Below are 13,253 nucleotides of genomic sequence, written 5' to 3'. Positions count from 1 at the left end.
GGCCACCTGTAGGCGGGCACACTCATTTACAGGAAGTGCATGCTCCAGTTCTTTTGTTGTGTAGTGGTGCGTCGATTTTAATGAGGCCAAAGTGCGAGCATTGATATAAATAGCCCCCGGTATCAATAAATCAGAATGATCAGCATGAACAACAAAAAACAGAATCAAACTTCAATCATCCTGCTTCTGTCATGCATTTGTCTGTACATTTACTGCATAGCCCCTTCGCATCACGTCCCCAAGTAATATTCTGTCACGGTGCCCTTTAGGAGTAGCGTGAAGAAACAATTAATATGCTCCCAAATACGAAAATGAGAGAGGGCTGCTTTCGTACACCTTTCGTCAAGGATCACGTCAGTATTTATAAGCCGCAAAGCGGTGACGTCGTAAAGGTTCATGCTGTGACAGGTAGGGAAACATTCGCGTTGCCCGTTACAGTGAAATAGGCGGCTGAATGCAGCATGTCTCGTTCAAAGTTCACGTTCGATTTTCAATGCTTCCTTAATGAAGTTATTGAACATCTACTGAACGACGTAGCATTAGGTCAGAATGAAACGCGGACACTGCCTAAGAACAAACCACGATAATTTGCCTTTCTACGTTTCGCCAGTGGAAATAGCTAGCGTAATGCATGTTTCTATACCAAAAGGTCCTGCGAAGCTTTTATTTATCAGCCGGTTGCACCGAATTTCTTTCTGCACATCTCAGGTTAAGGCGTAGGCATTTTCGCGTTTGAATTGGACCCGACCTTGCACCACGAGGAGACGCACGCCAAGGAAGGCTGCACAATGTCCTCCCTTGCTCGCGTCCTTTCACGGTTCACATCAAGTCGTTAGGTGCAGGAAGAGCGGAGGATATTTTGAGGACGCACAAGGGACACAGGAAGGAGAAAAAAGTGGCACCTTCTGCTGGCTTCTTGCATGCATATAGGCTGACAGAGAGAGAGAAAAAGAAAGTCTTTTAAGTTGTACAAAGTTGTCCCAGTACATGTTCAGTTTACGTGTGCCGTCTTCGCTCGGAGGAAGACGGCACCAAAAGAATGTTTCCCACACGGCTGCAAAATGCACTGATGTCTTTAGTGTTGTGTAATATATACTCCGCGCGCTGGGAATTAATCAACGGGCCATGAAATCGCGATACAACATCCGACCAGTTAGAGACAGTCAACTTTGTCTTAAATTCAAAGGTCTGCATCAGCTCCACTCATTCCTTTAGAGGTGGCACTTCGCTGTGCATGTTGAGGTCCGAAGTGCTGTGAAATCATACATGTACAGCTCGAGTAAAATTTTGCCTCATTTGACCTGAAACTTCATTTCTCGACTCGCTAAACCTTCCGTCGTTTGTTTTTTTTTTTTTAATGCGATGATATACCAATAAAAATCACAGTGCACAGTGTCTACTAGTTGCACCCAGTTTTCTCTAATTACTACGGAAAGCCGAAAGCGTCATGCAAAGTGCTGCCAAGTGCGCCACCGCTGCCTCTTGAACCGACGCTCGCGTCTCCATACAGCCCCTTCTTTGATTCGAGGTTAACCAGCGGCTATATGAGCACGGAGCGTGGTAATGACAGCTCATTTCTTTTGTACCCTGCCACCGACGCAACCTGTATGGGAACGATGTTGGCCAGCGAATCCGCATGAAGGTAAGCGAAGCGCCGGTGACTAACCTGCGAGGCATCCCCTTCCACGCGAAGGTGCCCGGCGCTTCGAGTGCCGGCGGCCGCGGCGACGCTCATGGCTGTGTTGGTGGCGCGCGTCAGGCCGTCGGCGACGCTCCCGAGCGGGCACCGTGCCACGGACGGGGCGCTGCTTTTGGAGCCTTTCGAAACGGCACGGCGCACGGATGTGAAGGCACGACTCGCGCCTGGCACGCGGCCGTGATCTATTAGATCCAGGCCACCTGCCCTTGGGACGCGCTCTGCTTTCTCTCCGAGGCGTTTTGCGTCGCGTGAATATAGTATAGTTGAAAGTCAAACACGCCAACACGGCGGCTCTGGAATGTTCGCTCTGTGGTTTTCTTCGCGCTGTGCTTTCAAAATGTGTCAGTATTGGCGGGTACTCCTGCTAGCGGTGCACTAGCTGCGACCACAATTGTGTGTGCGTGCGTGTGTGTGTGTGTGTGTGTGTGTGTGTGTGTGTGTGTGTGTGTGTGTGTGTGTGTGTGTGTGTGTGTGTGTGTGTGTGTGTGTGTGTGTGTGTGTGTGCGCGTGCGTGTGTGTGTGTGTGCGCGCGTGCGTGCGTGCGTGCGTGCGTGTGTTACTACCGATATTCATACGGAGATGGATGTAAAACTGAAACCCGGATCCGCATCGCCGTATAACGAAGTAAGCTGCATACGCGTTACAAAATGAAATCGAACGCTGCTGGGTCATTGTAGATTTATTAGTTCCTCCTCCCATTAGTCAAGGCCTGCGGCGATTCTGCTGAAAGTCGTACGGAATTTTACGGCTCATATGTTCTTTATTTAAAGCCGCAGCTTTTTATAACATGAAAATCTCATCTTGTACAAGCAACATGTGCCGTCACGTCAGCTATCTATAGGTTGGGCGCATACCGACTGCCAGCAAGATATTTGATAATCATTCCGAGTTACTGCCAGTCTCTGTTGCAAGGCTGAATGTTCTCTAGCCCAAAAGGGTGTTTTTTTTTTTTTTAATCTACTCTGCTTCCTATAATCTATGGGTAATTAACACCTTTACATCAGTGCTGGAGACTTGTATAAACACACGAGGTGTGTGGAAGTTCCGGTAGCTAGGAGTTTTTAGGCTTAATACAGATTTCTTGGCAAGCATCGAACATTTCACATAGTATTTTCCGCAGAACTTGAAAAAGAGAGAAAAAATGATTAAAGCCAAATGGGGCGGAAAGTAACAATGTGAGTAAATAAATATATATATGTTATTTCGGGTCGCGCTCAGCAGGCCGTCAAGGAGTACTTGGTTACACCTATGTATGCACTATGGGTTGTCTCACTAGCTGTACCATTCATGACCATAAATTTATAACCTAAATCATATGCCATAAAATGAACACCGCTGGGCCTCAGCTGAGTTGCAGACCTGTAGGTATATCTCCGAGTTCCTTAGAATATTCTCTTGGCTGCGGCAGTGCTTTCATTATTGATAACTCTGACTTTTACTGAAAAGCCCAAGTTCTCCATCCCACCTTCCGCTAAATATCGTAATTCGCACAAAAGCTCAATATCGAGGCCGAATTGCAAAAGAAAGTCGGAAGCCATCCACACTGCTGCAAATTCCGCTCATAGTACCCAGGCAGTCATTTCTTAATGAAGGACAAAAAAAAGAAAGAGAAGAAGGGGTAGAAAGAAGGAAAGAATGGCAGGGACGTGGAAAACAGGAAAAAAGAAATCGCGAAGAAAAAGTGTTCTCTAATGTCCACCCCTGGACAGCACACCACATCCTGTTCAGGCACGGACGTACGCCGGCCACGTCCCAGGCAAAGGTGATCGCAGTCGCATCGATAATACACTTACGCAAGGCGCCGCCGAACACACGTTCATTTGTTTAACCCGCGTGGGCGCTTCCTCCAACGCACGGAGCGCGTCTTCCTTCGAACAGGTTCTTCGGAAAGAGGGACAGTAAACGGTCACGAACCGACTTCCTGATTTCTGTGTCATTCTTTGCCAAGGATAACCGCTCTCGGGTCCATAAGCACGGGCCAGCATGCCTCTCCGGCAGGCAGTGTTTCTCCGCAGCTCGAAAGGTGAGGTGCTCGTGTGGCGGGCGGGTTGCAGAGGCCTTGGCGCGACAGCGCGCGCCTGGATGTCATGTGCCGCCAACCACTTGCGCGACTCGGTAGCTTTGAAAGATGGAAGATGGAGCTCAGAGTTTTTATTTATCGTCTAGAGCGCCGCTTTTTTGCTTCGTGTATGTTACGGGTTGTATAAGCAAGCGTTTATTCGAGGCCCCAGCAATGAAGTGCCAAACTTCAGAAATCTTTCGCTTCCAGCAAGGGTGAAAAATGAGCTGCTTTCGCTTCTAACCTTGGCCTTTAGCGGTGTGAACTAGCCTTTCCCATTTATCAGCGCTATGCAGTTTTTAGCGTTGCCATTATGCGGCATGTTTTTTTGAATAATGTAATAGGTTTGCCACATTCTTTCTCTGAGCGTTGCTGTTTGTGACACTCGTGAGCTGATGTGGTGTACACGAGCGAAGGAAATTTGGCAAGCCGTATCATTCAGTGCGAGACGCGCTGCTGCGTTTCCGTATGGCGCTGTGTAGTGGAAGGATGTGGACTCTATTGTTTAGAGGGTTTTGTTTGCTCACTCCATGCAGCGCTTCCTTTGCAAAGAAAAACAAATTCAACTATGACCCTTTTAAATGCATATTATCGTGAGGAAAATAAGCATGAAGAGGGTATACGCAAGCGCGTTCCTTTTTTTTTGCCTTCGCGTTTTAAGATCATGTCCATGTTTTATTTGCCCTCCTGCATGACCACACTGACATGTTAAACATTCCTTCGATGAACATTTTGATGAGTATTTTAAAGCTTCCTATTTTCAGCTCTAAACAAAAGAGCGCAAGGAGTCTAGATGTCCTTGTGTATAAACGAGCAAAGTGGGTTGTATATGGGGACTTCCTGCTGAAATAGGCAATGCTGAACCTGGCGGTTTTCGTGGTCCTGTCCGGTTTATTATATAAACATCGAGCGTCTTCGATTTGACGACATTTAAAGACGTTACGTGACGTTTTATAATGGTCGACTCGTTTCGAGTATCCAGGTATGATATAAGGAGGCCAGGAGTCTCCATAATCTATCTTTCTCTTTCAGAGTCATCCGAATTCAGCGACAGCTAAAATACTAAGCAGCATCATGCAAGCAAGATTTATCATTGGAACAGTCATCTTAGTTGTCTGTAAGTGAAATTTTTTTGCAAATTCATCACACGGTAATTCGATCCAACGTTGCTTTTAGGTAATGCACTGATTTGTCGCAACTGTTGAAGTAACGACCACGCTTACGAATAATCTGATGCCTTGCATAACATACATGTATTTGTGGGTGAAAAATTAAAATAGAGAGTGGCCCTTATTTTCCGATGCCGTAATTCTGTGAGGAACGTCATGTTCCTATCTTCACCGCCATCAATGTATAAAGCTACTTTATCATTGACTTTTGTTGTGCGCTCTGTCTCCTTTTTCGCGCTGCGCTTTTGGTTTCTGAATGTGAACAAGACGAGCGACGTCTTACAATTGGATGCACGCAGCACCTGTAGAAACTAGAATCAATGGATAACAGAGCGGTGGACGAACAGCGACTTGAAGGGAAGAGTAGGACGAGACAAGCGCTTCTTCCATTCAAGTTCGTCCAACGCGCTGTTATGAACCTTTACCAACTTGCCCTGCTTTCTTCACCTGAGCTTCACCTGGCGCGGTTGCTCGACGACTACGGCGTTCGGCTGCTGAGGTCGCAGGCTCGAATCACGGACGCAGAGGCACCATTTCGAATATGCAAAAAAGATCGTGCGCGGTGAGATGTGACCTCAGCGCACGCTAAAGAAGTTCCCCAGGTCGAAAATAGGGCTCTTCGCTGAACCAGACACGGATATTTTAGCGGCTAAATTTCTTTTAACTCTGCCCGTGTCCAGCTCTACGTGCGCTTTTCTTCTGGCGTTTACTTTTCTTTTCGGCTACATTTCCTTGCCCTTCCATTTTGTCGAATGGGCACGATCTGGCCATTCCGAATGATAAACGCCCATTACTGAACACTAAGTGGATGGCGCTGTCCCTGATTCGCAGTGTGCACGACCGTCGACGGCTGCGACCACATGGGCTACCACCGAGATGCGGGCCGCTGCAAGACCAAGCACACGAGCAATTTGCAACAGGCGGGCGCTTCTGACACATGCTGGTGGGGGAGCGCCCTTTCTTCCTCGACGGCATCGCAGGCCGAACGTGCATGCATGCCGGATGCGCGCGCCGTGTCTCTTCCCCGGATTCATGAACAGGCCATTTAGGGCCCGCTCGAAACAAAAGAAATCTTCGAAAGACAGTTGTTGCGTTGTGGTTGCGCGACTATGCGGCGTCTTTATGCTCTGGAGGGAAGCATATAAAACACATTAAAGAAAAGACATAGTGCAGTGTCTCGATAACGGTCCTCGTGCATCTTCCACATTGCGACTGTTGCGAAGGAAAGGAAGACTGCGATTCGACAGGAAAAAATAATGCGATGAGCATTGAAAAACTGCAGCTCATTAAGAAAAGAAGTCTGTTTCGTAGCCTGCAGCAATCTTGTGTCTTCGCCAGTGTGTTGCTTTTTTATTTCATACGTTGTCAACAGAGTACACATGCCACCATAAAAAGCAGCGCGTCAGAAGTTCTTTTCTTTTTTTTTTTTATGGGGGAGGTGGGGGGAGGTCTCTGCGGTACCATATTATTGTTTCTGGGATCACCATTTTGTTCTGAATACTGCGTATAACGACTTGAAATCCCAACTGTAATACATCACACTGTGCATAACGCTGAAAGCAATCTTTCTGAAAAACCGACGAACTTCAGCGCCTAGTTGCATGAAAGCTTATTCACAGGAAAGCGTAGTTCACCATTGAGTAAGTCGGTTTAATTTTGCCAAGCTACTATGCAGCCTTCACACATGTTCGCTGTGCGTTATAACTAGCTGAATAGATCGTAGAAACAAAGCCATTGCAAGTTTGTTAAAAGAGTTTGCTGGCGCCTTTGCCTTTCTCTCCCGATATTTCAGCGCATTCTACGTCCTCTCGGAGTGCCTCAAGCGGGCCTCTCAGTACTCGGACTGTCCCCAGGCTTACGCCCAGGCAGAGCTGAAGGAGCTTCGCGAGGCCAGTCGTCTGACAGCGGACCAGTGCCAAGGCGGGCGAGAGCTGTGCGGCGAGGCGCCCAGAAGGGGCTAGACCAGGCGTCGGCGCCACGACCGATCCGACTGTCTCACTGTGCTTCGGCGCTTGTCGCCTAACACTGCCGCCCCTGACAGCTCGCTAAAGGTTGAGTCCTGTCCTGGGATAGAAAGCACCGGCAGGTAACAAACGACAATGTATGTATATTTTGCATACGCGCCTGGTGCCCAATAAACGTTGTTGCCCGAAACACATGTCATATGAATGCACACTCTTCATGCTACAGCCGAAACCAAAGTTGGGAGAATATAGTGTCTGTCCATTTTCCGTGATAACTCTGTGAAAATGTGTGGGTACTATATTATGGATGCCTTGCTAAACCTCTTGCCGTGCCCTTATGGCCCCACTGCGTGAAATTTTATCGACAGAATTAAGCCGATATTAGGCCCCACTTCAGTCGGTACACCATTTCAGGTTTTTATTGAGAGAAATGAAAACGCGTGTCGGGTATAAATTTATAATACAATAATAGTGATCTAATAATAATATTAATAATAATAATAATAATAATAATAATAATAATAATAATAATACATACATACATACATACATACATACATACATACATACATACATACATACATACATACATACATACATACATACATACATACATACATACATACATACATACATACATACATAAATACATACATACATACATACATACATACAATGTATAATAATAATAATAATAACAATAATACACTGCCAGATAAAAGAGGCCAGAGCAATGTTACAACTCATGAACAACATGTAACAACATCCGTCTCAGCGATTCTAATATGTTCTTTCAAAGAGGGAGAAAGCAAAGTAGGACACAATGTAGTTGTGAATTTTCAAACAAAAATGTTTTGCCATTGTAATTGAAAACCTCGGATGGCTCAGCTGTTTTAACGCACAATGGTGGGGAATTCCATAATTGTATCTGCGACAACAGATGAGTTTGCTTGTCATAATTAGTGTTTACTTCAGAGAGCAGAAAATTACTATTCTCAGAAAATCTAATTTTGCTGTATGTGAGTCAAGAGGAAGGAAGAGTAGTAACTGCAAGGTCTTTGTTGTGAGCACTGAAGTTGAGTGAAGCTAGATTTATCGGAAAAGCCACAATAGTGGGAGGATATTTAAACTTCGGTATAAGGGCGCACTTTATATTGCGAATGAGGAAAAGCTGGCCACTCGAACTGCACAACTTTGCAGACGCCGGATGATTGAGGCATGAGTGCGTATGGCCCCGTGACGATATGCTCTACGTTAAAAATAATATGTTGTTGAACGTAATGACATGCCGTAAGAAGGACGCGATTGCCTAATGCGGCTTTCTTGCGCAGTGATTTACTGTAATTAAACTTTAAATTCTCAAACACAGTGCCTCACTGGACGAGCCGCAGTAGGTGGTAGTCTGATATTTGACGTATACAGAATGAGGCAGTCAGTTTTTGCACTGTTCCTGCACCACGCGTCTTCGAATTCAGACAATTTTCCAAGATCTTGGTTTTTCCATCGTCTGGCTGGTACCTTTGTTTTCCCAATTCCTAAGTAAAAAACTGTCTACAGCTTGAGCATCAAACCCATGTCCTATCTGAGCGCTGACAGTCCAGAGATAAGCGCGTGTAGATGCTGTGAAATCTCCGCATATAGCGTTAAATTTTAAATGACCGAAAATTATTCAGAAGATGCAAGACAGAATCTATGTAAACAAAAAAAGCGAAAGTCTCGTTATTACAGAATGGCTTGAAAAAAAGAGTACCAAAGAACCATCGAGAGCCCCGGAAGTATATGGAAATGACGGAAAGAGGCGGGAACTAATGCTAATATTTTTTCAGACTTCTTAAGTTTGTTGTTGGGCGGTGACTACCGTATGCGCCCCATTCATGTCTTTCACTTTGAAGGTCACGTTTACAATCTGTCCTTCAGCAGTTGTCGGCAGCCCTGCTCAGGTTTAAGAAGATCATTTTGCTGGCGGCGAAGCAAGATAAAGAAATTTTGCGAAACTGCACTTCTTTTTCTTTGGAAGGGGCATGTTTATTTCCTAGCCACCATGCATGCTTTCTCATAAAGTTGGCCACGATAAATGGGACGAGAAAAGGTTAACTGTTCAAACTAGAAGAGATTTGTATTCGTCTTCCACTATCATACTATCCCACCCCGCGCCATTTTCTCTTTTTTGGAAGGACGGAAAGTTTGGCGAGTTCGTTGGAAGTAAACACTCTTGAAGCAGCGTCATGCCATGTTTTGCTTTAAAAGCCGTTGAGGACAAATTTAAGTCTACCTGTATCGACAAATTACAGCGTTTTAATGGCAAAGACGCTACTTTCCCTGTACACCAAGTCTTTATTAGCTATAAAAGGGTATAAAATTAAATACAAGTGTCCCCGTCACCGGCCCTTTTCGCAAGGAAATTGTAGTTTAACAAGACAGATTTTTATTCGCGGATCCTTGAGGCTTGGCTAAATTACTATTCACTTCCAAACTGTGTTCACAGTGTCCTTTGTCCTTGTTGACGTCATGACTTTGAATGGAGTCGCGGAAAATTTTTCAATAGTTTTTGTTCTGTAATAAATGCCTCTTTTGCTGCTGAATAAACATAGTATAACCAGAAAGACCAACAGAAATGATTTATCGCAAGAACAAAATTTGGATGGAGGTATCCTGATAGTCCCTTTAAAGTGTAGTGGGCGCAGATCATAAATAAATTGGCGTAAACTTTATTTGAATAAAAACGATGCACCTTAGGGGAGCAGAAAAAACTAAACAGCTCTTCATGGTGGTATGAAACCGAGTTGCGCATCGCACTTATTTGTGCTGGAATCTTTTGTGCGTATGCAGAGGCAGCGCTGCGGTCAGCGCAAAACTGTAAAGCGCGCCTCTGGTGCAAGGTTACGCGCAGTACCGATAGGTGGCGCCAGACCGCCAACGGGAAGAACTCCGGGCGGCAGCGGAGAAGTAAGTGTAATTAGGTGTGGCAAGAACAACTAAATGGACAATGCGAAATCAGGAAGAAAAAGGAAAAAATAAATTTGACAGCAGGGTCGGTTACATACACACGCAACTGAGTAGAAAGAAAGCTAAACTGGAGAAATAGTACAACTGAAGGAAGAGGAAATAGGTGCCTGCGATCTGTCTGACACATGTCGGGCATCTAGAACACTCACCATTTAACGCAGGTTATATTTTGGAAGAGTGCAATGAAAAATAACACAGAATAAAGGTGCAAAGGTTGGAATGCTGATTCATCAAGGACGAATTGGCAGAAAATAAAATGAACATGTAAATAACATTTTTTGAGGTTGCTTGTGGTAGCCTGTTTGTGGACGGGTAACAATCACAAGCAGGAAAACAAAGATTAGTGATTGGTTTGGTTTGGTTTGGCTTGCGGGTTTTAATGTCCCAAAGCGACTCAGGCTATGAGGGACGCCGTAGTGAAGGGCTCAGGAAAGTTCGACCACCTGGGCTTCTTTAACGTGAACAGACATCGCACAGTACACAGGCCTATAGAATTTGTGCAAGCCAAATCTTACTGTATCTGTAGCGACTTCAGAATGATTTTGTTTGTAGCCGTCGCCATGTAGTTGCCTGATGTCTTGTTTGTTTGTTTGTTTGTTTGTTTGTCTGTTTGTTTGTCTGTTTGTTTGTCTGTCTGTTTGTTTGTCTGTTTGTTTGTCTGTTTGTTTGTTTGTTTGTTTGTTTGTCTGTTTGTCTGTCTGTTTGTCTGTTTGTTTGTCTGTTTGTCTGTTTGTTTGTCTGTTTGTTTGTCTGTTTGTCTGTCTGTTTGTTTGTTTGTCTGTTTGTTTGTTTGTTTGTCTGTTTGTCTGTTTGTTTGTCTGTCTGTTTGTTTGTTTGTCTGTTTTTAACGTCCCAAAGCGACTGAGGCTATGAGAGACGCCGTAGTGAAGGGCTCCGGAAATTTCGACCACCTGGGGTTCTTTAACGTGCACTGACATCGCACAGCACACGGGCCTCTAGAATTTCGCCTTCAAGAAATTCAGCCGCCGCGGCCGGGATCGAACCCGCGTCTTTCGGGTCGGCAGCCGAGCGCCGTAGCCACTGAGCCACCGCGGCGGGGCTCTTGTGATGTCTTGTGAGTGTCTTGTGGGGAAGCGGGTATTTACGGCGTCCTAACTTCCAAAACATGGTGAGCTCTCCGTCGCTGTTCGGAGCAATGTTGGTTTCCCCCTTGTCGTCGCTCACTCGGTTTGTGTAACCTCGAACTATCGCGTCGACTTTAAGGTTTCCCTCCACTCCTCCGTGCCCAGATGCAGCAAGATTTGGCCCGCGCAATACATTCCAGAATGCGTGCGGCGCGGAGAGATAGCCACCCTCTACCACTCCACATGGGGCTGTCGGGCGAGCCCGATAGAGCCCAAAATTACAAACGCGTCAGTCGAGCAGTGGGAGGAGCTTCTGTCCAGCTCCGACCCGCAAGATCAGCTTGCGCTGGTTGAGCGGGCCGAGGAGGCAGCAAGAACCAAACGGATCCTGTACCTAGAAACACCACCTGCAGCTCAAGACCCCAACACGTAAACCCCTTCTCATTTCGCCTGCATTAAAATTCGACTGCCGCGGCCGGGATCCAACCCGCGTCTTTCGGGTCAGCAGCCGAGCGCCATAACCACTGAGCCACCGCGGCGGCTTGAAAACAAAGATTAGTAAAGTGCCTTAATGCTGATATAAAATAGTTTGGATTTTTGACGAAGTGGTTTTATTGGGTGAGATATGAATGGGGAGCCACGTCGAGGATCTCGATGGATACGCAGACTGCTAAATTCTGTGCGCAGCACAAGCTAGTTATCGCGAATACGAAACCAAAATCTGAGGGCCAAATCACGTTGGAATTCCGAAACAGGCAGTCGAGCATCCATTACTGCTTAATGTCATAAGGAATTTTAACTAAGATCGTAAAAAAATGAAAATAGACGATAAACGGGCGCACAGCTTAGGAAGTGACCCTAAATGTATTAGTATGCAGATGCGACATATGGTAAAAGATAAATGGCGCAAACCCAGCACGGAAACATAAATTTTAACTACGAACGATTAGCACAAGAAACAGGCATTGGCGAAAAAATACAGAAGCGGCCCCTGCAAATGGAGGATTAGGTTGCATTAGGGTGGCTTATGCGAACGAAAATAAAACAAGTAAAGTTTCGAAAGCAACAGTCGAAAGCAAAAGGGAAGCCATGAAGCTGGTGGAATAAGGAAATTAAGGAGGCCGTAGTGCAACGACGCAAGGATTCAAGAGAGCGGAAAGATTCCAAGGCGCAGCTTCCTCATGATGAACTAGACAGAAATACGAATCATATCGATAAATAAATATGGAAGTACATATCCTCAGTCAAGGCAAAATAAAACAGGTCAGTGGTCGCTGTGTGGCTGGAGTTCACGAAACAACTAAGAGTGGGCGAAGAAAAACCTGGAGCGACGTACGTAAACTTTCCACGAAAAAACAATCATAGAAAGCAGAGCATATTTAAGATACTCAAGCAAAATTTTTTGAAGGGGACAACGCCTTGAAAAGCATTAGAGGATTCATCGCTGAGTTAATTAGGGGCGACAGTGCGGTCACCCCTCGGAATGTAAAGGCACCAGAGGATAGCGCAGCAGAAAGGAGCTTAGATTTTAACCACCGTAACTGGAAAACGACCGCTGCAGATATTATTAAATGTACAACGACCGAAACAGACAGAGTAACAATCAAGCTGATTAACGAACTTCGCCCGAGATGTATGGCAGCGTTGTTAAAAGTAACGGAAGCAGTCATATGACACAACCAAATTTTAGAGAGCTGGTGGCACAGTATACAATAAGTTTGATCTGTAAAAGAAAACGGGAAAGGTCGAACATGAAATCCTGCAAATCTATTACGGTAACGAAGGTTTCTTACAGGCTGGTAATGTGGATGGAAATTTCGTAAGGGAAAGCCGCATTGCTTCCCTCCACACCCCCCCTTCCCCCCTGCTCTATTTTTTTCGGGGGGGGGGGGGGGTGAAGGAAGTTGGAGAAATGCATTGTACAAATGACACCACTGTATCTGGCTCATGTTGATGATCTCGACTTTTATAACGCAGGTGGTCTTACGCAAAATGTATATTTAGAAACAAGTTCATATACTTTTATGCTCTATTTAAACAAGCTCGCTGATGGGAACAGGTGAAGATTTAGCCCCTCTTCACCCTCAAGCAGTGTGCCCACAGCAAGGGCCTACTTTTAACCAGCGAGCAGCTATGTATACACATCGAAATCCACGCCAAGAGCTTATATCGCCATTCCGGGCACAGACACCCGCCGGCTGGACCCCTCAACCTTCAAATCAATCGCAAAACAGTGACGCCGCAAGGCCCTTCAACACCCCCCCCCCCCTC

General features: G+C 45.7%; 2 protein-coding genes across 5 annotated transcripts in view; one reads left to right on the top strand and one right to left on the bottom strand.

Moving 5' to 3' along the window:
* Nucleotides 1-1,812, bottom strand: part of LOC149350520 (ranBP-type and C3HC4-type zinc finger-containing protein 1-like) — a 64,780-nt gene extending 62,968 nt beyond the window's left edge. The window contains exon 1 of the mRNA XM_089579564.1: nt 1,667-1,812. Coding sequence (XP_089435690.1) covers nt 1,667-1,735 — 69 coding nt within the window. The 5' untranslated portion in view covers nt 1,736-1,812. The remainder of the gene's footprint in view (nt 1-1,666) is intronic.
* Nucleotides 340-7,085, top strand: LOC149350519 (uncharacterized). 4 transcript variants are annotated; one of them, XM_089579567.1, is made up of 5 exons: nt 367-408; nt 3,648-3,722; nt 4,791-4,875; nt 5,759-5,870; nt 6,720-7,085. In XM_089579567.1, the coding sequence occupies exons 3-5, from the start codon at nt 4,833-4,835 to the stop codon at nt 6,886-6,888; spliced, it is 324 nt and encodes a 107-aa protein (XP_089435693.1). In that variant the 5' UTR covers nt 367-408; nt 3,648-3,722; nt 4,791-4,832; the 3' UTR covers nt 6,889-7,085. The 4 variants fall into 4 exon arrangements, with proteins under 4 accessions (XP_089435694.1, XP_089435693.1, XP_089435691.1 ...); XM_089579568.1 differs by lacking the exon at nt 3,648-3,722 and having other exon boundaries at nt 340-408; XM_089579565.1 differs by lacking the exons at nt 367-408; nt 3,648-3,722 and adding an exon at nt 1,418-1,642.
* The last annotated feature ends 6,168 nt before the right edge of the window (nt 7,086-13,253 follow it).

This window comes from Amblyomma mixtum, chromosome 3 (assembly GCF_055824585.1).
Source record: "Amblyomma mixtum isolate Tamu chromosome 3, ASM5582458v1, whole genome shotgun sequence".
NCBI classification, from domain to species: Eukaryota; Metazoa; Arthropoda; class Arachnida; order Ixodida; family Ixodidae; genus Amblyomma; species Amblyomma mixtum.
The sequence above is the reverse complement of the archived record's forward strand: the minus strand, read 5'-3'. Positions and strand labels throughout refer to the sequence as shown.